The 25,603-nt window shown below is 40.7% G+C and overlaps 1 protein-coding gene across 5 annotated transcripts in view; it reads left to right on the forward strand.

The window, feature by feature from the left end:
- Positions 1-25,603, forward strand: part of rps6kc1 (ribosomal protein S6 kinase polypeptide 1) — a 173,293-nt gene that overhangs the window by 143,495 nt on the left and 4,195 nt on the right. For all 5 annotated transcript variants that reach the window (XM_051654727.1, XM_051654728.1, XM_051654733.1 and 2 more), the window contains 2 exons: positions 3,594-3,676; positions 6,549-6,644. In XM_051654727.1, the coding sequence (XP_051510687.1) occupies positions 3,594-3,676; positions 6,549-6,644 (179 nt within the window). The remainder of the gene's footprint in view (positions 1-3,593; positions 3,677-6,548; positions 6,645-25,603) is intronic.

Below are 25,603 nucleotides of genomic sequence, written 5' to 3' on the forward strand. Positions count from 1 at the left end.
CGAGTCCCAAGACGGCCATGGCGCCACGGGACACACCGCGTGGCCATCACATTGGTCTGTCACCATCTTTTCAGCCCTTGGACCGACCTCTCGTTCCTATGGGCAGGTGTTCCTCTAGAACTGGTCCCCAGGCATGTCGTGGTCATGACAGACGCCTCCAAAATGGGCTGGGCACCGTTTGCAACGGGCATGAAGCCGCCGGCCTCTGGACGGGTCCGCGACTGCATTGGCACATCAACTGCCTCGAGTTGTTGGCTCGCCCTGCGGAGGTTTCGGCCATTGATCCAGGGCAAGCACGTGTTAGTTCAGACAGACAACTCGACAACGGTAGCATATGTCAACCACCAAGATGGTTTGCGCTCTCGTTGTATGTCACAACTCGCCCTCTGTCTCCTCCTCTGGAGTCAGCAGCACCTCAAGTCGCTGCAAGCCACTCACATCCCGGGCAACCTCAACACTACAGCGGACGCGCTGTCACAACAGGTTACCCTCAGGGGAGAGTGGAGACTCCACCTTCAGGTGGTCCAGCTGATTTGGAGTCGATTCGACAGGCACAGGTGCACCTGTTCGCCTCCCAAGAATCCTCCCCACTGCCCGCTCTGGTACGCCCTGACCGAGACCTCCCTCGGCATAGACGCGCTGGCACACAGCTGGCCCCCTGACATTCGCAAATATGCGTTTCCCCCAGTGAGCCTGCTTGCACAGACCGTGTGTAAGGTCAGGGAGGATGAGGAGCAGGTCGTCCTGGTAGCACCCTACTGGTCCGCCCAGACGTGGTGCTCGGACCTCACGCTCCTCCTGAGGAAGGACCTTCTTTCTCAGGGAAGGGGCACCATCCGGCACCCGCGCCCAGACCTCTGGAATCTCCATGTCTGGCCCCTGGACGGGACGCGGAAGACCTAAGTTGTCTCCCACCTGCGATGGTAGACACGATCACTCAGGCTAGGGCCCCCTCTACGAGGCGCCTGTATGCCTATAAGTGGTGTCTATTCACGAAGTGGTGTTCTTCCCATCGGGAAGACCCCCAGAGATGCGCAGTCAGATCAGTGCTTTCCTTCCTGCAAGAGAGGTTGGAAGGGAGGCTGTCCCCTTCCACCTTGAAGGTGTACGTTGCTGCCATAGCAGCACACCACGACGCAGTCGACGGTAAGTCCTTAGGGAAGCACGACCTGATCATCAGGTTCCTAAGAGGCGCCAGGAGGCTGATTCCCTCCAGGCCACGCCTCGTTCCCTCATCGGACCTCTGTAGTTCTTCAGGGTCTACAGAGAGCCCCCTTTGAGCCTTTGCAGTCAGCCGAGCTTAAGGCACTCTCCTTCCCACCACCCCTTTAGGGACTAGGTGGTGAACCTGCAAGTGCTGCCCCAGGAGGAGGCAGACCCAGCCTTGTTGTCGCTGTGTCCGGTGTGTGCTTTATGCATCTATTTGAATCGCACGCAGAGCTTTAGAATCTCTGAGCAGCTCTTTGTCTGCTTTTGGTGCACAGCGGAAAGGAAGCGCTGTCTCCAAGCAGAGGATCGCCCACTGGCTCGTTGACGCCATAACTATGGCATATCTTGCCCAAAACATGCCGCCCCCGGTAGGGCTGCGAGCCCATTCTACCTGTGGTGTAGCGGCTTCTTGGGCCTTGGCCAGAGGTGCCTCTCTAACAGACATTTGCAGAGCAGCGGGCTGGGCAACACCCAACACCTTTGCAAGGTTCTACAACCTCCGGGTGGAACCGGTTTCATCCCAGGTAGTGGCACGCAACACAAGTGGATAAGCCCGGGATAGCCGGCCGGGTGTATCGCTTGCACATAGCGCCTTCCACCTCCTTTTGAGCTGAAGACCTGCGCCGTTAATTCCCAGTAGTGTTCACAAAATTTGTTCCCTGGTTGACTTCCTCCGAGCCCTGTGGCAGTCGAGTTTTCGGAGAGATTCGCTGCTGGCCCAGTACACGCGCTAACTAAGAGCCCGGTTCTGGGGTAGGTGCTCCGCATGTGCCGGTTCCCTGTAAGGCTAACCCCATGCTATCTATATCCTCCGCTAATTCGCTTCCCTGCTGGCAAACTGAGTCTTCCTTGGGCAGAGCCCCTCTGCCCCAGTTTCCATGTTTGTAGTAACTCCTCCCCCATTGGGCAGGATCTACCTTGAAGGCTCTCCACATGGTTGGAAAGACCATGTGACGTATTCTTCCACTTAAATATCCCCCCCCTTTCTTGGGGCGAGGTGTGGTCTCCGCGGTGTCCTCCCCTTGGGAGGGACACCCCCCGACTAGACCTGGCGGCCCAGTTGGATAATCCCCCTTCTTTTTTAGGGAGTGGAAAAAGAGAAGGGGAAAAGAGGCCACGACTGGGTTAAGCCTGTCTCTCTCTTTGGGTAGTCGACTTGTCCCCAAAAAGGGCCGTTTGACACTCATAACTGTGTTGGGGAGGTTACGTGTCGACCTGGTGTGCTATGAGGCACACAGCAAGTCTGCCCACCACACACCACCAGTTCACGTAACACAGTTCAGCCTTGTGGCGTTTTGTATAGGGACCCCTAGTGTCACTACATCGACACCAACGTCGAGTGAGTGACAGATAGGGAACATCATGGTTACTGGTGTAACCTCCGTTCCCTGATGGAGGGAACGAGACGTTGGTCTCTCCTGCCACAACGCTGAACTACCCGCTGAAATGGCCGGACCTTATATCGGCTCCTCAGCATAAAACCTGAATGAGTGGTTGCATACCAGCTCCTTTAATACCCGTATGTCCGGGGGAGTGGCATGCAAATACCACTCGCCAATTTTCATTGGCCTTTTATCAAAGACCAGAGGTGTCTCGGGCTCCCAAGAGTGACCCCTAGTGTCACTACATCGACACCAGTGTCTCGTTCCCTCCATCAGGGAACGGAGGTTACACCAATAACCATGACGTTTTCTTGTGCAAAAAAAGTCATATTGTAGTATTACTGTGTTTAGCCCTATGTTTGAAACATTCAGTTTAACCCGTAGTACAGCTTTAAGACATGGCCACAGTTCTGATTTGCTAACATTTTTGCAGAGCTAATGCACTCCCGCCATTACACATGTGGAACTGTATTTTCCAAAAATGAAAGAAAACATGCAAGCGATTTACAAAATCCAGTGAAAGCACTCACTCCATACAATCATTGATAGATATACTGTATGTCCCAATATATGCGAAGCACACAATCAAATTAAAACAGTTGTTTGACTGAATAACTGAAAATTGAACAAAGTCAGCAAACTGTAAGTATGTGAATGTGAAAGGTTAATAAATTTGTATTCAGCTGTAAAGAGAGTTATAAGAGATGGTGGGCTTGTGGGTTTCCCCTGTCTCTGCATTAATATGCTTCATGTGTCGACAAATACAAGATGTTCTCCGGGTGGGGATTAAGTGTGTGTGTGTGCACGTGTCTGTCTGTCTGTGCGTGCGTGCGTTTGCATATGTGAATTACTTTTTAGTAAGTATTTGTTATGTTGCTCAGAGTTCTATAGTTTTACATGCTCTGCAGGGTTCTCTGTACATGATTTTAGCTGAAACACTATCATGATAAATTATTTGAATAATAATATCATGATGCTTGAACTCTTTTGTGTGTCACGCAGAAGTGGGCGGAATCTGTGAAGAGACGGCAGCATGTGATTGGTGGAGCTTGGGAGCGCTATTATTTGAGCTCATAGTTGGAAAGGTGAGTGTGGCAAGTTGTGTAGGAGCGAAGGATGTGACTTCAGAACTGTTTATACTGTATATATAACATATAAACTTTTTGTCCAAAAGGTTAATATTTTTCTGAAATATTACAAGGCCAATTAAAGGAGTAGTTCACCCACAAATGAAGATTGTCATCATTTAATCAACTTCATGTCGATCCCATATTATTTTCTCTCTTCTATGAAACTTTGACTGGTTTTTTTTTGTTTTTTTACTGTCTAGCTCCAAAAAAGGCAAAAAAGAGCACCATAAAAGCACAATAAAAGTACTCCATACAACTTGTGCTATATTTGATAATTTCTGAAGTTGCGCTCAATAAATCTGGTTTTTGCTTTGTCATTATGGGGTATGGAGTGTGGATTGATGTGAAAAAAATAAAGCATTTTAGCATAAGGCTGCAACAACACAATATGAAAAAAAATGAAGGGGTCTGAATACTCTATGAATGCACTGTGTATATGTGTGTGTATATATATATGTATGTATATATAATATATATATATATATATATATATATATATATATATATATATATATATATATATATATTATACACACACAAACACACACACACACACACACACACACACACACGTATATCCCCCTCACTTCTGAAATGACTGCTCAACAACCTCGCTACTCACGATAAGTCTGTCTTTAGAGATTTATATGTTATCTTTAAAGAGCCCATATTATGTTAATTTACAGGTTGATGATTTTATTTTGGGGGTCTACTAGAATAGGTTTACATGCTTTAATTTAAAAAAAAAAACATTATTTTTCTTGTACTGTACAATTCTGCTAAACCTGTTTTCATCATCTGGCTGAAACGCTCTGATTTAGGTCCTGTCTCTTTAAATCCCCCCTTTCCGAAAAGCCTAGTTTGCTCTGATTGGTCAGCTGGCCTAGTCTGTTGTGATTGGTCAACCGTGTAGAGCATGTCGGAAATGTAATGGACCTTACCATAACTGAGTTTCAGGCTTCCTTAACAGCTGTAAACACTGTTGTAACTATGGTAACAATGGCATCGGTTTTTGCCGTACCAGTTTGAGTCCTAATCCAATAATGAAAGTCTGGAAGAACAAGCTGATTGACCCGAACCACCTTCGCAAGCACAACTTGAGCAGGACGTTTCACAGTGGTAAGTTTTAATTTTGTAGCTTTCTTACAAGTACACTGTTGATTATTGTTAACCTAACAAAGCTTCAAGTAAAAGACACATATTGCATTAAATTTAGTCATCTTTTGCTGGAATGGGTATAGCTGAACTTTTTTCGCCCGAGATATGAACAGAGGCTTACTCCTGGTTAGTGAGCAAGTTAGCCATGGACTATCGTGGATAGCGGCCATAACAATACAGCTTGTAATTATATAATTATATAAGACTCTTGAGATCGACCATTTTGTTACACAGTTTTAGGTAAAAGGCGCCCACAGCTGAATAGTAAACCCTTACCAAAACAATAACATTACATAGCAAGTTAGCCAAGCACTAACGTGGATTGCAGATATAAAATTACCTTTTGTAAGGCAAGACACAATAACTGCACATTTTGTCAAAATTAAGTTTGACGGCAAAAATAGAAAACACACTCTAGGCTGGATAACTTTTTTTAATATAAAGGCCATCTCAAACTGAACATTATAATACATAAACTGGAGCTAATTTTATTTAACCAACCTACTTCTTAGTCAAACTCTGACAGTCAAGTCATTTTTATTTGTATAGCACTTTTCACAAACTACTTTTACACTCGTTCAAAAGCAGCTTTACAAAAAAAATCATACTGTAATGATATAATTGTCTTGATGTCCCAGCAAAAAAATCTGTATTAATGTATTATATCTAATAATCATTCTGTGGAGACTTGGAAGCATTGAGAAATTCACCTTTTTCCCCTAATATTTTCCTTTTACCTCTTGTTATTATTGCTGTGAGTAATTCACAATCGTCAAAGTGTAAAAATGACTGTTATGACAATAAGCCCCCCAAAATCTGCCAGTGTCTGAAACATTTAGAGTTGCACAGGATGTAATAATCAGAGGTTGCATTAACCAAATTCTCCATTATTTGCCAACTTTTTGAAACATTGATATATAATTCCAAATGCTGTCCATAATATTGACAAATAGAAAAAAAATATTAAACCCTTTTAAACCTTAGAACTCTTTTGAAGAATTTTACTTAGTCATTTAGCAAATGTTTTAATTCAAAGCGACTTGAAAACGTAACAAGCAATTTGACATACAGAAGTCAACAATATCTGTAATATCTCACTACAAACTTCCAATAATATCTAGTTATACAGAAGCTAGAGCAAAAGAAAGAGTTTTTGTTTTTATAGTAAGTGCCATTGTGCTTTTGGAATGGTCTTCAGCTGTTTCTTGAATGTTGGGATGGTTTCAACAGATCAGGTGGAGGTTGGAAGCTCATTCTGACATAGAGGAACAAAGAAAGTGAATGATTGTGAAAGGGACTTTATTGCAATGGGTCCATGCGCCACTTGTTCATCGATTGTAGAGAGCGAGAGGGGACATACCTAGAGGAGTGGGGAAATAAATGGGGGAAATGCTTCCAGAACCAAGATGGTTGAAAAAGTGGTCAGGCACTGTTGCACTCTATTGCAGTCTTATATATTCCTTGTATGGAAAACAGAGCATTGGACATTCTGCCAAAGATCACTTTTTGTTGTCTGCAGAACAAAGAAAATAATTTGGGGTCGGAATGACATGAGGGTGAGTAAATGGTGACATTTGGGTGAAGTATTCTTTTTAGCATGAGTATAGTTCAATATGTTGTTGTTCATGTGTAGTTTTCTCTCTCTGTGTTTGTGTATATATGTGTGTAGTCTCTATATCAGTGCCATCCTGCTGGTATTAGCAGGCACTCTTCTCTGAATATTCCAGAGTTTGTTTCTTCTGAGGCACGATCACTGCTGGAACAGGTACATCATCACAAACACTCAATTATCATCAACACACATTAATACATTGAGTCATTCAAACTGAATTATGATGTATCTGGTTTTTCATTTAGCATTTGGATCCATGGATTTGTGCAGACAGGCACAATCTTTTTTCTTTTCTCATTTTTAATTTTTTTTATTTTTTAGAATTAACATCAATACTTATTTTTGAGGGACAACTGTCTGTGTGGCAAAAAAAATTTTTACACCATGTTACACGTTGTTGATTCAAATGGGAGTGTTCTAGTTTTGTCATGCCGCTCGCTTTCAGAATGTATTGGGTCATACATAGCCAACATTGCAGGTGAGCAGCATGATATTGCTAGTCTGAGATGATTAAAAATTACTGATGGTGTTTTCAGTTTTTTTCTAAGGCCTGTTTCACATAAAAGCAGTGTGTAAGCAGTGCATATTCCTTTCATTACATTGAAGCTCCGAAGCTTGTGTCAAAAAATATGACACATTCCACATTAACTATGTTTCCATCCATTGATTTCTTTCGAAAAAATGTTTTAGTGCATCAAAATAAAGTTGATGGAAATGCAAATTATTGATAAAATTTCACAAGTGTCGACATAATATTTTTCTGTTTAAGTTTAGCGCATAAATCCTGTCGACACGTCAGTTGTTGTGAAAAGCTGGTTTGGAAACCGTTTTTGTCGAGAAAAATGGCATTAACGCAAAAATTTAGTGTCACATGACAGAATTTACACATTTCACATTTGTCCTTACAACAAACAGCATAACAAAGAGGTAGCCTACACTTGGACTAATGAGACTCGAGTTTTCCTCAGTTTCTTTAAAAGACACATTACCTTTATTCTTGATGGAGGTTTATCCAGACTTTTAATGGACTGTGTGTTCCCGAGCCGGTAAAGATTATGGCGTGTTTTACCGTAATTTAAAAAATAAATAAAATAAACATTTTATATTAATCCCGTTTCAAAATTAAGTTATTGTTAATTTGATTGCAAAAATAGAAAACGCTCACTCTCGAATGGATAACTTATGTTTTATAAAGGCCATCTCAAATTGAGCATTAAAACATAAACTAGAGCTAATTTTATTTAACCGACCTACTTCTTAGTCAAACTCTGACAGTCAAGTCATTTTTATTTGTAAATCACTTTTCACAATAAACTACCTTTACAATTGTTTAAAAGCAGCTTTACAAATAAAACAAATCATACTGTAATGTTATAATTGTCTTGATGTCCCAGCAAAAAATCTGTATTAATGTATTATCTAATGATCATTCTGTGGAGACTTGGAAGCATTGAGAAATTGTTTTCCCCTAATATTTTCCTTTTACCTCGTTATTATTGCTGTGAGTGATTCATACAATCGTCGAAGTGGAAAAATTACTGTTATGACAATAAGCCCTGCCAGTGCCCCAGTTGCACTGGATGTAATAATCAGAGGTTGCATTAACCAAGTTCTCCATCATTTGCCAATTTTTTGAAACATTGATAGATAATTCCAAATGCGGTTCATAATATTGACAAATAGAAAAACATTTTTTAACCCTTTTAAACCTTAGAACTCTTTTGATTTAGCCATTTAGCAAATGTTTTAATTCAAAGCAACTTCAAAATGTAACAAGAAATTTGTCATACAGAAGTCAACAATGTGTAATATCTCACTACCAATTTACAATAGTATCTAGAGTTATACAGAAGCTAGAGCAAAAGAGAGAGTTTTTTTGTTATTATTTATAGTAAGTGCCATTATGCTTGTGGAATGGTCTTCACTGTTTCTTGAATGCTGAGATGGTTTCAACAGATCAGGTGGAGGTTGGAAGCTAAATGTACGCAAAAACAGTTTTTGTAATGCAAAAATGTAGTCACATGACAGAATTTACATCACATTTGGACACTTGGACTGATGATCAATTTCTTTAAAAGGCACATTACCTTTATACTTGATGGAATTTTTCCAGACTTTGTATGGACTGTGTGTTCTCGAGCTGGTAAAGATTACGGTGTGTTTTACCAAAACGGCCAGTAAAAAAAAACAAAAAACATTTTATATTAACACTGTGCAATTGACAACATGCTGGTTAAAAAAAAAAAGTGAATCTGTACTGTCCAGCCTGTAAGCCTTATTTATAGTTGTTTAAAGTGTCTGAAGTGGATGTTGGCCAACAAGAATACCCACTTCTTTCTTATTGTATTGCAATAACAGACACTAGTTTTCAGAACAGTAAAACAAAAAGAGAAATAAAATTCAGCACCAAGGGGATTAAACAAAAGTGCCAAAATAATTAGGCTAATATACAGATAAAAATATACATAAAAGAAAAGGAATATGAAGGGAGTAATTAACTTAAATGAAGAAAAATAAATCATAGCAAGTGTACGGATATAGATAAAGCAATAAAATGACATAGATATATTATACCAAAATTTAAATAAAGACACCGAAATTCGTTCACACATTCCCCTTTTTTTGTTTTTATTATTATTAAAATGTAATTGATTCAAAAATAGGATTAAACAAACAGAACATACACACTACAAACATCCAGTGGTCCAATACAAAATTAAAGTATACACACATACAAATAAAAAAATAAAAAAATTAAAAAAAAGACTAGAGGAAACACTTAAGAATATATATAAAAAAAAAAAATCAACAAATATATACCCAAACAAAATGTCTCTCTCCACTGCCCATCACTGAGCACCCAATAAAAAGGCCAAATACCTGCCCCATTTCTTGTCATAAGCATCCGAACTGCCAAGCCGTCTATACGACATCCCTTCAAATGACGCTACCTTGCACCATTCATAAAAAGGGGGAGCACCTGCTGATTTCCATCCCCTCAGAATTATCTGTCTCCTGATCATCATGCTGGTGAGGACCCACCTTTTTACATATTGTAAAAATATTGTGTATCCTTAGACCAAGCCTAAATAATCTGGAGGTAGTCCAGTAGAAATGGTGTAATATCTTAAATTGCATAAGGCAAACCCTTGCATCTCTGGACATGATCTTAACATTTTTCAAAATCCTCCCCCACACCCCATCTTCCAATATCAAATTCAAATCTTCTTCCCATAACCTCTTAAGAGATATTAATGCCCCATCCCCAAGACTCTGGATCAATAAGGAATAATACGCTGAAGCTTCATGATCTTTTCTAAAAGCAGCAAGCACCACCTCAAGGGTATCTGCCGCTTTAGGGGGCTGCGTACTACTCCCAAAGGTGGTACAGAGTAGATGGCGCAACTGTAAGTACCTGAAGATTTGAGATCTAATAATCCCAAAATGTTGAACCATATTTTCAAGGATCTCAATACTCTCAATAGGTCACCGAGCGTATTAACCTCCTCACAATCCACTCTGTCCAGCAGAAAGTTGACTTAATACATAATTTTGGGTTCAGCCATATGCTCGAAGCAACATTTAAATGTCCGAATTAAACACTCTGGACACTTGTCCATACCGTGTGCAAATGCAAGATAACAGGATGTAACTTAACTTCTCCGGTTAGTTTGATAGGCTTTGCAATGGCGAAATAGAGGCAAGAACTTCCTGTTCAATACAGAACCGAGGAGGAGCTCTCTCAGGTGGAAGCAACCAATGAGCCAAATGTCGGTAGGCCTAACCCACCTTTGTCAATCGGCCTATGTAATTTAATGAAATGTAATCTGGGATGTTTACCATTCCAAATGAAGGAATTGACTATGCTATCAAATTGCTTGAAATAAGAGAAGGGGACATCTATAGGGAGAGATTGTAGCAGGTAGTTGAATTTTAGAATACAATTAATTTTATTAACATTAACCTTCCCAGTCATAGATAAATGTAATGAAGCCCATTTGCCCACATCGCTCAAACCTTTTTATCAAAGGATCAAAATTAACTAACTAAATCACACACATTTGCTGGGAATAAAATACCCAAAAACTTAATGCCTTGTTTGGGCTACTGGAAGGCGCCTGGCTGAAAAGCCATTACCGGGCAGTACGCTGTCAGAGCCAAAACTTCGGATTTAGACCAATTCACTCTGTATCCTGAGAGTTTAGAAAAGGAATTAATAATTCTGTGGAGGCAAGGCATAGATCTAGTAGGGTCTGAGACAAATAATAAAATATCATCTGCGTAAAGCAAAAGCTTATGCACCACACCTCCCGCCACCACCCCTGGATAATCCTCCTCCTTTTTTATTGCGGCTGCTAATGGTTAGAGGGCAAGACAGAACAATAAGTGGGAGAGAGGGCATCCCTGCTGGGTGCCCCTATCCAGAGTAAAATAATCTGAAATTAATCCATTTGTTTGAACTGCCACTACTGGGTGTCTATAAAGTAACTTAATCCACCCAATAAAAGTATTCCCAAACCCATACATTTCCAAAATCTTAAAAAGATAATCCCATTCTACCATATCAAACGCAGTTTTTGGCATCAAGTGAGATGGCAGTGACCGGAGTCTGATCGTTCGCCACTGCCCACATGACATTAATGGAATGCCTAATGTTATCAGAAGAGCTATGGCCCGAATAAACCCCACCTGATCTATATGTATGAGAGATGTCTTAATCGGTTAGCCAAAATTTTTGACAATATTTTAACATCTAGCTGGATCAGGGAAATTGGACGGTAACACTTACACTAGCTTGGATCATTGTCCTTTGAATCAGACTGATCCGGGCTTGCGTCATGGTTGGCAGAAGCTTTCCATTCTTCTAGCACAAGTGGAGCCAGTTCTGTAGCATATGATCTAAAAAATTCAGAGGCAAAGCCGTCTGGCCACGGAACCTTGCCTGTAGGCAAGGCCTTAATTACCTCGCCAAGCTCCTCCAAGGTTATATCAGAATCAAGAGAGTTTTTTTGCTCAGTCATCAGTTTAGGAAGTTCTAATGGTTCCACGAAGTTTCTAATATCCTTATGAGTAGACAAAGATGTGGAACTATAAAGATCAAGATAGATTTTTTTAAAAGCATTATTAATAACAATGGCCGAGGTAAATATCACCTCCAGCAGATTTCACTGAGGGAATGGTAGAAAAAGACTCTCTGTTTTATATATCTAGCCAGAAGTTTCCCTGCTTTGTCCCCTGACTCAAAGTATGACTGTCTTGCCCTGAATAGCCAAAACTCTACCTTCTGCGACAAAATAGTATTAGATCTATATTTCAATCGGGTCAATTCTCTGAGACCATTAGACGACATTCTGTGCTTCAGCTCTGCCTGTGCATTTTTGATATTCCTTTCCAATTCCACTAGTTCTTGTGCTTTGGATTTTTTGAGTGAATGAGGCATACTGTATGATCCGGCCCCTAAGAACTGCCTTAAGTGCCTCCCATGCCATGCCCACAGTGGATATATAGACATTGATTTCAGTCTTTAACATTTGTTGGAATTCAGGATTTTGCAAAGGGATACATTAAAGTGCCAACTATATGATTTCTTTTTCTCCATATGTGGCAACACCTCGAAACACACTAGGGCATGATCTGAGACAATTTTTTTTTCCAATTGAGCAATCAGCATCTGAAATGAGTAACTTATATAGATCTATTTTATAGAGTAAATCTTTTTGACTAATGATAAAAAAATTTATAGTCCCTCCCAGATGGGTTAAAAAGTCTCCAAATATCTGTAAGCCCAAGATGTTAACACATCCTGTGAAGTGTCAATGTTGCTTTTGGGGGTCTGCACACTTTTGCTTCACTATGATCAAGGACTGAGTCCATCAAAAGATTAAAGTCTCCTCCCAATATTATATCATGAGGGGTGCCAGCGGCTTGCAACTTCCCTTCAGTATCTATAAAAAAGCCCTGATCATCAACGTTAGGTGCATAAGTATTAGCCAAAATAAGACTTTGCCCCTGAATTTCAGCTAAAACAATAATGACTCTTCCTAATTTATCTTTAATCTGTTTGAGAAATTTGAATTGTAGATATTTACTTAGTGTAATGACTCCCGTGCTCTTACTCGAGCCAGCACTAAAGAAAACATGCCCACCCCATGTCTTCCCAAATTTTTCAGCTTCCTGCAGAGAAAGTTGCGTTTCTTGAAGAAACACTATATCATATTTCTTGCGCTTAAGAGGAGATATAACCTTCCTTCTTTTTATGGGGTGCCCCAACCCATTCACATTCCACATAGACAGAGACAATCCACTCAAATTTGACATTTTGACATCTAAGAAAAATAGTGTGTCAAAAACGAGATTATAAAGACCACATTCCAACGTTAGTGCAACAATCAAAACCCGAACATCCCCCAGAACAAAAAAAAAAAAAAAAAGAAGAAGAAAAACATGCGCATTAACCCCATGCACAACAGCGCCAACTAACATCCATCCCTCTAAACTCAAGCAATCCATGCACACCTACGAGAACCCCCGCGACAACCTTGCCGTCGGATTGCTCAAGTCCGGTGTTTCTATACAAATTTGACAGAATTACACAGCAAAAGATAATATATAAAACAAACCCCAGCAATAGGTGGAATAAGCACAAAGAGCTTGTAGATTCATCCATAAAACTGTCCTGAAGGTGTGATAATCTACAAAATAAACTCTAGCCGATAGGCGGAACCAGCACAAAAAGAGCGCGCAGATTCCTCTAACAGTCAAGCGAATGTTCAGTGAGCTGCCCCACTCAGGCTTGCAACATGAGTACAACAAGATGACTTACTCCATTGACTTTATGAAGGACATTGTTCGCTGTGGGCATGTGAATGTTTTACAGCAATCCTTAGCATCTGTTCTCAATTTGGCTGGGAATATCAGTGCAAAAGTGACCTTCCGTTGATGTAAAAGTTTCTTGCATTCCTTGAATCGATCACGTTTCTCTCTTGTCGAATTCGCAAAGTCTGGGAAGAAGAAAATTATGTGGTTCTTCCAAGAAAGCCTTCCTTTACTCCTCGCCTCGCATAACACAAGATCTTTATGGGATGATCTCAGAAATTTGGCCAGAATGGATCAGGGCCTGTCTCCCTCCGCAGATTGCCAAGCAGGAACCCTGTGAGCTCGCTCAATTTCCAGCTTATGGCCTGCTATGTCAAGCAGATTCGGAAAGAGCCCATCCTGGAACTTCACCATATCCTGTCCCTCTTCTCCTTCAGGAACTCCGACAATACGGACGTTATTTTGCCGGCTCCAGTTCTCCATGTCCTCCAACTTCTACCAGACATGCTCCAAATCCACCTTGGTCGCTAGCAGATTAGCAGATAATTCTCTCTCTGATGACTCCAGGTAATCGATCCGTTTCTCGATAACCCCCACTCTTGTAACCACATCAGAGAACTTCGCCTCCATGGCAGTGATCGATCAACGTATCACAGGAAGATCCTCCAAGTCAGCAACGACCTTCGTCAGCATTGCCGACATGTTCAGCATCTATCGGTGCATTTCACGCACCTCCCTGACTAAGTAGACTCTCGGGGGCATCTACTAAGTGTCTTTTAATGTCTCCAGAGCCCAAGGATTTTGAATTCAATTTCTTCTAATAATCCCAGATTCAGATTAGCTACTTCTCCAATTCTATGTCGTCTTCTGATATTTCCTGCTATTGCAATTATGTGAAATTAAGCAGAAAGCTGTCCAATTTCAATAAATTGTCTCGATACTCTCTATATTTTACACAAATGTGGGGACATCTGGGACATGAAAGATAGGCTGCACGATTTGCAGTATACACAAAATTTTGTATGCATCTAATTGAGTTGTAATTTGACATCACGTCTTTTAAAAGTGCTGCCAGAGACATGACAACAGTCAAAGACATCTGTGTATTCCATGTTTATATTCAAAACTAATTCAAAAGAGTCCAGATGGGTCCCATTTGGTGTTTAGGAATAGCTAGACCACACTAGGCCACGCTTTTTGCTCTGCTCTATCTCTGATTTTACGAACTGAGCCCCAGAGCCAGTGGGAGGAGCCAATGATGCGATGATGTAAAATTAGGCATTGATGTTGATGCTGTAGAGGCAGTCATGAGTTAATGAGTACCCTTTGTGACATTACGATATTACGGAAGTAGAGAACGAGGTGTTTTGGCAGCTTGGTTTCAATAAATGCTTTTATTGCATTGGGGATTAAGTTTTGAGTTCTGACATTTAGGTTTTTATAGTAGAAAGACCTCTTATATGTCAAAATATCAAGGAAAATTATTCCTCATGACATGACCCCTTTTATTATCCATCTCTATCTGTAACCACCTCTGCCCTCTGTGGTACACCCCTTCCAAACTGACCTTTCGCACTGCCATGTGTCAAACGCTCCGGAGCTTTCCCTAGTGCAGAGTTTCTCAACTGGTGGGTCGGGTCGCAGGTCTATTCGGACTGGGTCACGGATAGCAGGAAAAGAATGATGCCATGGTTCTGCCATTGAACATTTTTCAGCACCCGCCCAAGTGAAATTTAGGTCTGCCGATGCAAATTGAATGATAATCTCACGTTCAGCTAAATGCTTCTCATCTGCACTGCGATATTTTTGCGGTGCGATTAAAGCTTTTGCACGTGCGTAATGGAACCAGCCGGGCTTCCCTCGATATTGCAGCGTGCAGACCTCAAAACTGATGTAACCATTTGAATTGTAGTAAGAATTTTCTACTTTAAAACACTATGAAGGAAGTCAAGTAAAACCTCTCAAACAGTAGGTAGCCCGACATGCCAAACATCACTGAGGGTGAAAAGAGCAACATGGTGATATGCGCCAAGTTGTTGTTTTTTTCATTACACATCACTTTTACAAAGTTGTTTCACGATTTGACAGTAGTAAAAATAACTGTGATATTTTTATACAAATATTATAGCTTTATATTAAATAATCTGTTAGGTAGAATCTATTAGACCTAATTTTTATAACAACAGTAGTTGTTAAAATTCTAAATGTGTTTCGGCTACTATTTTTTATTTATATATTTTTTAATAAATACTATATTATTATTATTATTATTATTATTATTAGACTAGCTACACTGACCTAACCATGGTAATGAGTCATCATCCATGGTCTTACTTGTGCTTACATATCACTGCACTGTAAATATAAGGGCAAGTATAAAAAGGGCTTTAAATCTGGACCTCCAAGACTTGGGGAAAAATTAAGTTTTCCTCCTGTGTAATATGTTCTGTTTGATTGGTGTTTGAAATTAGGAAATAAATGGGATAATAAATATAATGAGCTCATATAAATGAATAGGCTCTTCAATTTTTAAAAGGGGGCAGAAAAAAAATGTCTTGTTGTTGACGGCAACAAAAATTGTAACTTGACACATACCCTTATACTTGAAAACCATGAACAAAACTATGCAAGATAAAAGAAAATCTGACGCAGGATACATTAAATACAGGTTACGTTTTTACTATGGTGAGTTGCCACTTGATGTCCAAAGTAAAATCTGGGTCCCGAAGCAAAAACCAGTTGAGAACCACTGCCCTAGTGTGTATGAGCCCTTAATCAACATAAAGTTTTGTATTACAATTTGAAAAAAAAATTCAGAACTTCTTAAACTACTTCAAAGAGTAATGACAGCTTTGCAGATTCTTGGCATTCTAGCTGTCAGTTTGTCCAGAAACTCAGGTGACATTTCACCCCACGCTTCCTGTAGCACTGTAGCACAGGCTGTCTTGTCGGGTATTTCTCATGCATCTTACAGTCTAGCTGATCCCACAGAAGCTCAATGGGGTTAAGATCCATAACACTCTTTTCCAATTATCTAATAATTATAATAATTTTCTTTATTTATCACACATTATACATTTGCACATATACAGTGAAATTCTTCTTTTTCACATATCCCAGCTAGGCTGGGGTCAGAGTGCAGGGTCAGCCATGACACAGATCCACCCCTGGAGCAGATAGGGTCAAGGGCCTTGCTCAAGGGCCCAACATCTTGGCAGTGCTGGGGCTTGAACCCCCGACCTTCTGATCAGTAACCCAGAGCCTTAACCGCTGAGCTACCACTGTCCTGCTGAGCTACCATCTTTTGTCCAATGTCTGTGTTTCTCTGTCCACTCTAACCTTTTCTCTAACCTTTTTGATTTTCTGTTTCAAAAGTGGCTTTTTCTTTGCAATTCTTCCCATAAGGCCTGCACCCCTGAGTCTTCTCTTTACTGTTGTACATGAAACTGGTGTTAAGTGGGTAGAATTCAATGAAGCGGTCAGCTGAAGACATTCTATTACATATATTTCTCAAATTAGAGACTCTGATGTACTTACCCTCTTGTTTAGTTGTACATCTGGCCTTCCACATCTCTCTCTGTCCTTGTTAGAGCCAGTTGTACTTTGTCTTTGAAGACTGTAGTGTACACCTTTGTATGAAATCTTTAGTTTTTTGGCAATTTCAAGCATTGTATAGCCTTCATTCCTCAAAACAATAATTGACTGATGAGTTTCAAGAGAAAGCTGTTTCTTTTTTGCCATTGTTGACCTAATATTGACCTTAAGACATGCCAGTCTATTGCATACTGTGGCAACTCAAAAACAAACACAAAGACAATGTTAAGCTTCATTTAACGAACCAAATAGCTTTCAGCTGTGTTTGATATAATGGCAAGTGATTGTCTAGTACCAATTAGCAATTTAGCATGATTACTCAAGGATAAGGTGTTGGAGTGATGGCTGCTGGAAATGGTCCTGTCTAGATTTGATTCAAAAAGAAAGCACAACAGAGAAAAACACAACATATACACCGAATCAACATTTAACTTTTAACACTCATTAACATCCTTCCCCAAACACCAACCCCACCCTACCCCAAAGAACACCCCTGTGGTCACATAAAATAATACACACACACAAACAATAAAATAAAAAAATAAAAATAAACAAAAAATAATATATATAATAAATATACATAATTCAACTAAACATCTCCCTCCTCAGCCCTTCCCCTAGAGTCCTCCAAAACTGCCAAATACCTACCCCACTTCCTGAAAAATAAGTCCTCCCGCCCCAGCCTTCCATCTATCATCTTCTCATAAGCCGCCACCCTCCCCATCTCCGCACACCACTCTGGAAATGGTGGCGCTCCGTCTGACTTACATCCCCTTAAAATAATTTGTCTACCTATCATCACGCTAGTCAGAACCCAATTTTTTATATATTTGTCACCCGAAATTATAACTTCCCCATCGCCCAAAATGCAAAGTGTCCAGGATGTCACGCAAATAATTCTGAACCTTTAACCATAAATCGTGGATCTTAACGCATCCCCAAAAAACATGGGCTATGTCTCCGACTTCTGATTGGCATCGCCAGCATGTGGGTGTGTCTTTAAGACCAAGCCTGTATAATCTAGAGGGGGTCCAATAAAATCTTTGTAAAATCTTAAATTGCATAAGGCGGACCCTTGCATCTCTAGATGCAGACTTGAAATTTTTCAGAATCGTAGTCCATACTCCATCCTCCAATACCAAATTCAAATCTTTCTCCCATAATTTAACTTAATAGAAGTTAAAGCTCCATCCCCCATACTCTGAATTAACAGGGAGTAATACATTGATACCTCATGACCTTTTCCAAAAGCCGTAATCACCTCTCCCAAAGTATCTGCCTCCTTAGGGGGGTGTGTGCTACTCCCAAAAATAGTACAAAGCAGGTGGTGCAATTGTAAATACCTATAAAACTGAGGTCTGGGGATCCCAAAATGTTGGACCAAGTTTTCAAACGATCTCAACACACCACTTTCATATAGGTCACCGAGTGCAGCAACCCCCCTCACAATCCATTCTGGCCAGCAGAAAGGGGACTTGCCAATACACAGTCTTGGGTTCTGCCATATGCTCGAGGCAACATTTAAATAATTGTCCAATTTAAACAATCTGGACACTTTAGTCCATACCGAGTGTAAATGCGAAATAATGGGGTGTAACTTTTCCAATTAGTTTGATAGAGATGCTTTGTAATGGCGAAATAGGGGCAAGAACTGCCTGTTCAATAACAAACCAGGGAGGGGCTCTTTCTCAGGTGGAAGTGACCAATGAGCCAAATGTCTGAGACTGAACGAATAGTAATAAAACAAAATCTTGGGTAGGCCTAGCCCACCTTTGTCAATCGGCCTATGTAACTTATTAAAATGCAATCTGGGAAGTTTACCATTCCAAATGAAGGACTTCGCTATGCTATCGAATTGCTTGAAATAAGAGAGGGGGACATCTACAGGTAGGGACTGTAGCAGGTAGTTAAATTTTGGAATACAATTCATTTTAATAACATTAACCTTTCCAATCATCGATAAATGTAATGAAGCCCACCTGCCCACATCGCTCGAAAATCTTTTTATTAAAGGGTCAAAATTGACACTAACTAAATCAGACAAATTTGCTGGGAATAAAATCCCCAAATACTTAATGCCCTGTTTGGGCCATTGGAAGGTGCCCGTCTGGGAAGCTGTTACTGGACAGTACGCTGTCAGAGCCAAAGCTTCAGATTTAGACCAATTAACTTTGTATCCTGAGAACTTGGAAAAGGAATTAATAATTCTGTGAAGGCAGGGCATAGATCTAGTAGGTTCAGAGACAAATAATAAAATATCATCTGCGTAAAGCAGAAGCTTATGCACCACACCTCCTGCAATCACCCCTGGAAAATCATCCTCCTTTCTTATCGCGGCAGCTAATGTTTCCAGGGCAAGACAGAACAATAAAGGGGAAAGAGGGCAGCCCTGCCGAGTTCCCTTATCCAGAGTAAAATAATCTGAAATTAATCCATTTGTTTGTACCGCTGCTACAGGGTGTTTATAAAGTAACTTAATCCAACCAATAAATGTACCCCCAAACCCATACATTTCCAAAATTTTAAAGAGATAATCCCATTCTACCATATCAAACGCCTTTTCGGCGTCAAGTGAGATGGCAGCGACCAGAGATTGATCATTCGCCACTGACCACATAATATTGATGAGACGCCTGATGTTATCAGAAGAGCTACGGCCCCGAATAAACCCCACCTGATCTATATGTATAAGAGATGTCATAACTTTACTTAATCGGTTAGCCAGAATTTTTGACAATATTTTTAAATCTAGTTGGATCAGGGAGATTGGACAGTAACTTTTACACTCACTTGGATCTTTGTCCTTTTTATGAATCAGGCTGATCCGGGCTTGTATCATGGTTGGAGGAAGCTTTCCATTCTTTAATGATTCAGTATAAACTTCTAACAAAAGTGGAGCCAGTTCTGTTGCGTAGGATCTAAAAAATTCAGCGGCAAAACCATCTGGCCCCGGAGCCTTGCCAGTAGGTAGGGACTTAATTATCTCGTCAAGCTCCTCCAAGGTTATCTCAGAATCAAGAGAGTTTTTTTGCTCAGTCGTCAGTTTAGGAAGTTTTAATGGTTACACAAAGTTTCTAATATCTTCATCAATAGACGAAGACGTGGAACTATAAAGATCAATATAGAACTCTTTAAAGGCATTATTAATATCAATGGCTGAAGTAAAAATTTCACAACCAGCAGATTTCACTGAGGGAATGATAGAAAAAGACTCTCTCTGCTTTATATATCTAGCCAAAAGCTTCCCTGCTTTGTCACCCGACTCAAAGTATGACTGTCTTGCCTTGGATAACCAAAACTCCACTTTCCGTGACAAAATAGTATTATATCTATATTTCAATTGGGTCAATTCTCTGAGGCCATCAGCTGACATATGGTGCTTCGGCTCTGCCTCTGCACTTTTAATATTCTCTTCCAACTCCACAAGTTCTCGTGCATTGGATTTTTTGATGAATGAGGCATACTGTATGATCCGACCCCTAAGAACCGCCTTAAGTGCCTCCCAAGCCACGCCCACAGAGGATACCGAGGACCAGTTGGTCTCCATATAAACATTGATTTCAGTCTTTAACATTGGCTTACACACATTTGCTTCACTATGATCAAGGACTGAGTCCATCAAAAGATTAAAGTCTCCTCCCAGTATTATATCATGAGGGGTGCCAGCAGCTTGCAACATCCCTTCAAGATCTATAAAAAAGCCCTGATCATCAGCGTTAGGTGCATAAATATTAGCCAAAATCAACCTTTGCCCTTGAATTTCAACTAACACAATAATGACTCTTCCTAATTTATCTTTAGTCTGTTTGAGACATTTGAATTGTAGATGTTTATTTACCAATATAATGACTCCCTTGCTCTTACTTGAGCCAGCACTTAAAAAAATCATGTCCACCCCATATCTTCCCAACTTTTTCAGCTTCCTGCGGGGAGAGATGTGTTTCTTGAAGAAACACTATATCATATTTCTTACGTTTAAGAAAAGAAATAACCTTCCTTCTTTTTATGGGATGCCCCAACCCATTTACATTCCATGTGGAGAGAGACAATCCACTCATAATAACAACTGACATATTGATATAATAAAAAAAATAAATTGTGTGTGAAAAACAAAATTATAAAGACCACATTCCCCATTAGTGAGACAATCAACCCCCGAACTTCCCCCTGAACAAAACAAACAGAAAAAAGAAAAACGTGCGCATTAACCCCGCGCACGACAGCGCCAACCGGCGACAATCCCTTTAAACTCAAAAGGTCCATGAATGCCCACGAGCCCCCACGACAACTTTGCCATGGGATTGCTCAATTTTGCCTCACAAATTTGTGAGGCAAAATTACATAACAGAAAATACTTTGTAAAATAAACCCAGCAAATAGGAAGAATGAACACAAAGAATGTGTAGATTCATTCACAGAACTGTCTCAAAGGTGTGATCTTCCACAAAACAAATTCCAGCTGACATAAAACCATTCAGATTCCTCGGACAGACAAACAAATGTTCCATGAGCCAGCTGTTATGAGTTCAGCGGATGACGTAATCATTCCAATGTCCCGTAAAAATACTCAACAAAACTACAGCCAGCAGGAGGAATAAGCACGAAGAATGAACAGATTAATCCACAGCTGTTCCAAAGGAGTGTTATTCAATAGAACAAGCTCCAGCCACTAGGCGGAATCAATACAAAAAGAAACAAAACCGGCATCCCGGTTCCCCGGATGGTCAAGTCAATTCACTTGGAGGCCGCATAAACATATATACCATGACTTACACAATCCGTCAACTTTATAAAAGTCATCCTTTGTGTGAGCATGTAGAGATTTTGCGGTCATCCGTAGTGTCCACACTCAATCTGTCCGGGAACTTCAATGCAAAAGTAATCTTTCATCAATGCAAAAGTTTCTTTAAGGAAAAGTGTTATTCACAAAACAAGCTCCAGCTGCTAGGCGGAGCCAACGCAAAAAGAAAAAAGAAACCAAAATGACACCCAGCTTCCTCAAGAGTAAGTACAGCGAGTCAGGCCCACTCACATGAGAAACATCCAATGGTTTACTCAGACATTGATTCTATAAAAGATATTGCCTGATTTGGACATGTAAATACTTTGCGACCGACCTTCGTTTCTATTCTCAGTTTGGCAGGAAACATTAGAGCAAATGAGATCTTTTTCTGATGTAAGAGTTTCTTGCATTCCTTTAACCGATCGCGTTTCTCTCTTGTCAAACTCGCAAAGTCCGGGAACAAGAAAATATTATGGTTCTTCCAAGAAAGCTTCCCTTTGCTCCTCGCCTGGCACAACACAAGATCTTTATCGGATGATCTCAGAAATCTGGCCAGAACCGATTGGTCACAGAACAGATCTGTGAGCCGGGACTCTGTGAGCTCGCTCGATTTCCAGCTTGTGGCCTGTTATTTCGAGCAGACTCGGGAAAAACTCGTCTAGGAATTTCACCACATCTCTGCCCTCCTCATGCTCAAGAATTCCAACAATTCGAACGTTATTCCTGCGGCTTCTATTCTCAAGATCTTCAAACTTTTCAAGGAGATGCTCCAAATCAATTTTGGTCGCGGGTGGATTAGCGGTTAATTCCCTCTCTGAAGATTCCAGAAAATCAATTCGTTTTTCAACATCAGTCACTCTTGTACCTAACTCAGAGAATTTTATTTCCATCGCCGTAATCGATCGACGTATTACAGCGAGATCCTCCAAGTCAGCAAGAATCTTCGTCAACATCACCGACATGTTGGACAACTGATGCTGGATCTCCTCTCACGCCGTGCCATCCAAATCGAGTCCCCGGTCTGTAGGCCTGTCGGGGCTTTCATCCTGAACACGTAAGTGTCTTTTAATGTCTCCAGAGCCCGAGGATTTTGACTTCTTTGCCATGTTTTGCAACAAAGGACAAATGTGTAACTGGGTGTTTCAAATTTCACCAGATTATAACAGGAGAATAATCGAAAATTCAGCAAAGTGCGCAGAGCTCGTCGCTCACACGTCTGCTCCTTGCATGGCGTCACGTGACCCCTGGTCCTGTATAGATTTGATCAAAAATGACTTTTTGCAAATAGTGATGGTGCTGTTTTTACATCAGTAATGTCCTGATTATATTTTGTGATCAGTTGAATGCCACTTTGGTGAATTAATGTACCAATTTCCTTCCGAAACAGTAAAATCTGTACATTATTCCAAACTTTCTCCCACCAGTGTGTGTGTTTATAAATATATATATATATATTTATATACAGTACATCCGGAAAGTATTCACAGCGCTTCACTTTTTCCACATTTTGTTATGTTACAGCCTTATTCTAAATGGATTAAATTCATTATTTTCCTCAAAATTCTACAAACAATACCCCATAATGACAACATGAAAGAAGTTTGTTTGAAATCTTTGCAAATTTATTAGAAATAAAATACGAAAACAAAATCACATGTATACATCAGTACTTTGTTGAAGCACCTTTGGCACAAATTACAGCCTCAAGTCTTTTTGAGTATGATGCTACAAGCTTGGCACACCTATTTTTGGGCAGTTTCTCCCAATCTTCTTTGCAGGACCTCTCAAGCTCCATCAGGTTGGATGGGGAGCGTCGGTGCACAGCCATTTTCAGATCTCTCCAGAGATGTTCAATCGGGTTCAAGTCTGGGCTCTGGCTGGGCCACTCAAGGACATTCACGGAGTTGTCCCGTAGCCACTCCTTTGTTATCTTGGCTGTGTGCTTAGGGTCGTTGTCCTGTTGGAAGATGAACCTTTGCCCCAGTCTGAGGTCCAGAGTGCTCTGGAGCAGGTTTTCATCAAGGATGTCTCTGTACATTACTGCATTCATCTTTGCCTCGATCCTGACTAGTCTCCCAGTTCCTGCCGCTGAAAAACATCCCCACAGCATGATGCTGCCACCACCATGCTTCACTGTAGGGATGGTATTGGCCAGGTGATGAGCGGTGCCTGGTTTCCTCCAGATATGACGCTTGCCATTCAGGCCAAAGAGTTCAATCTTTGTTTCATCAGACCAGAGAATTTTGTTTCTTATGGTCTGAGAGTCCTTCAGGTGCCTTTTGGCAAACTCCAGGCGCCTTTTGGCAAACTCCAGGCGGGCTGTCATGTGCCTTTTACTGAGGAGTGGCTTCCGTCTGGCCACTCTACCATACAGGCCTGATTGGTGGAGTGCTGCAGAGATGGTTGTTCTTCTGGAAGGTTCTCCTCTCTCCACAGAGAAACTCTGGAGCTCTGTCAGAGTGACCATCAGGTTCTTGGTCACCTCCCTGACTAAGGCCCTTCTCCCCCGATTGCTCAGTTTGGCCGGGCAGCCAGCTCTAGGAAGAGTCCTGATGGTTCCAAACTTCTCCCATTTACGGATGATGGAGGCCACTGTGCTCATTGGGACCTTCAATGCTGCAGACATTTTTCTGTACCCTTCCCCAGATCTGTGCCTCGATACAGTCCTGTCTCGGAGGTCTACAGACAATTCCTTGGACTTCATGGCTTGGTTTGTGCTCTGACATGCACTGTTAATTGTGGGACCTTATATAGACAGGTGTGTGCCTTTCCAAATCATGTCCAATCAACTGAATTTACCACAGGTGGACTCCAATCAAATTGTAGAAACATCTCAAGGATGATCAGTGGAAACAGGATGCACCTGAGCTCAATTTTGAGTGTCATGGCAAAGGCTGTGAATACTTATGTACATGTGATTTTTTTTTTTTCTTTTTTTTTTTTTTTTATAAATTTGCAAAGATTTCAAACAAACTTCTTTCACGTTGTCATTATGGGGTATTGTTTGTAGAATTTTGAGGAAAATAATTAATTTAATCCATTTTGGAATAAGGCTATAACATAACAAAATGTGGAAAAAGTGAAGTGCTGTGAATACTTTCCGGATGCACTGTGTGCATATATACAGGTGCATCTCAATAAATTAGAATGTCGTGGAAAAGTTCATTTATTTCAGTAATTCAACTCAAATTGTGAAACTCGTGTATTAAATAAATTCAGTGCACACAGACTGAAGTAGTTTAAGTCTTTGGTTCTTTTAATTGTGATGATTTTGGCTCACATTTAACAAAAACCCACCAATTCACTATCTCAACAAATTAGAATACATCATAAGACCAATAAAAAAACATTTTTAGTGAATTGTTGGCCTTCTGGAAAGTATGTTCATTTACTGTATATGTACTCAATACTTGGTAGGGGCTCCTTTTGCTTTAATTACTGCCTCAATTCGGCGTGGCATGGAGGTGATCAGTTTGTGGCACTGCTGAGGTGGTATGGAAGCCCAGGTTTCTTTGACAGTGTTCTTCAGCTCATCTGAATTTTTTGGTCTCTTGTTTCTCATTTTCCTCTTGACAATACCCCATAGATTCTCTATGGGGTTCAGGTCTGGTGAGTTTGCTGGCCAGTCAAGCACACCAACACCATGGTCATTTAACCAACTTTTTGTGCTTTTGGCAGTGTGGGCAGGTGCCAAATCCTGCTGGAAAATGAAATCAGCATCTTTAAAAAGCTGGTCAGCAGAAGGAAGCATGAAGTGCTCCAAAATTTCTTGGTAAAAGGGTGCAGTGACTTTGGTTTTCAAAAAACACAATGGACCAACACCAGCAGATGACATTGCACCCCAAATCATCACAGACTGTGGAAACTTAACACTGGACTTCCAGCAACTTGGGCTATGAGCTTCTCAACCCTTCCTCCA

This window comes from Myxocyprinus asiaticus, chromosome 25, assembly GCF_019703515.2.
Source record: "Myxocyprinus asiaticus isolate MX2 ecotype Aquarium Trade chromosome 25, UBuf_Myxa_2, whole genome shotgun sequence".
Classification (NCBI taxonomy): Eukaryota; Metazoa; Chordata; class Actinopteri; order Cypriniformes; family Catostomidae; genus Myxocyprinus; species Myxocyprinus asiaticus.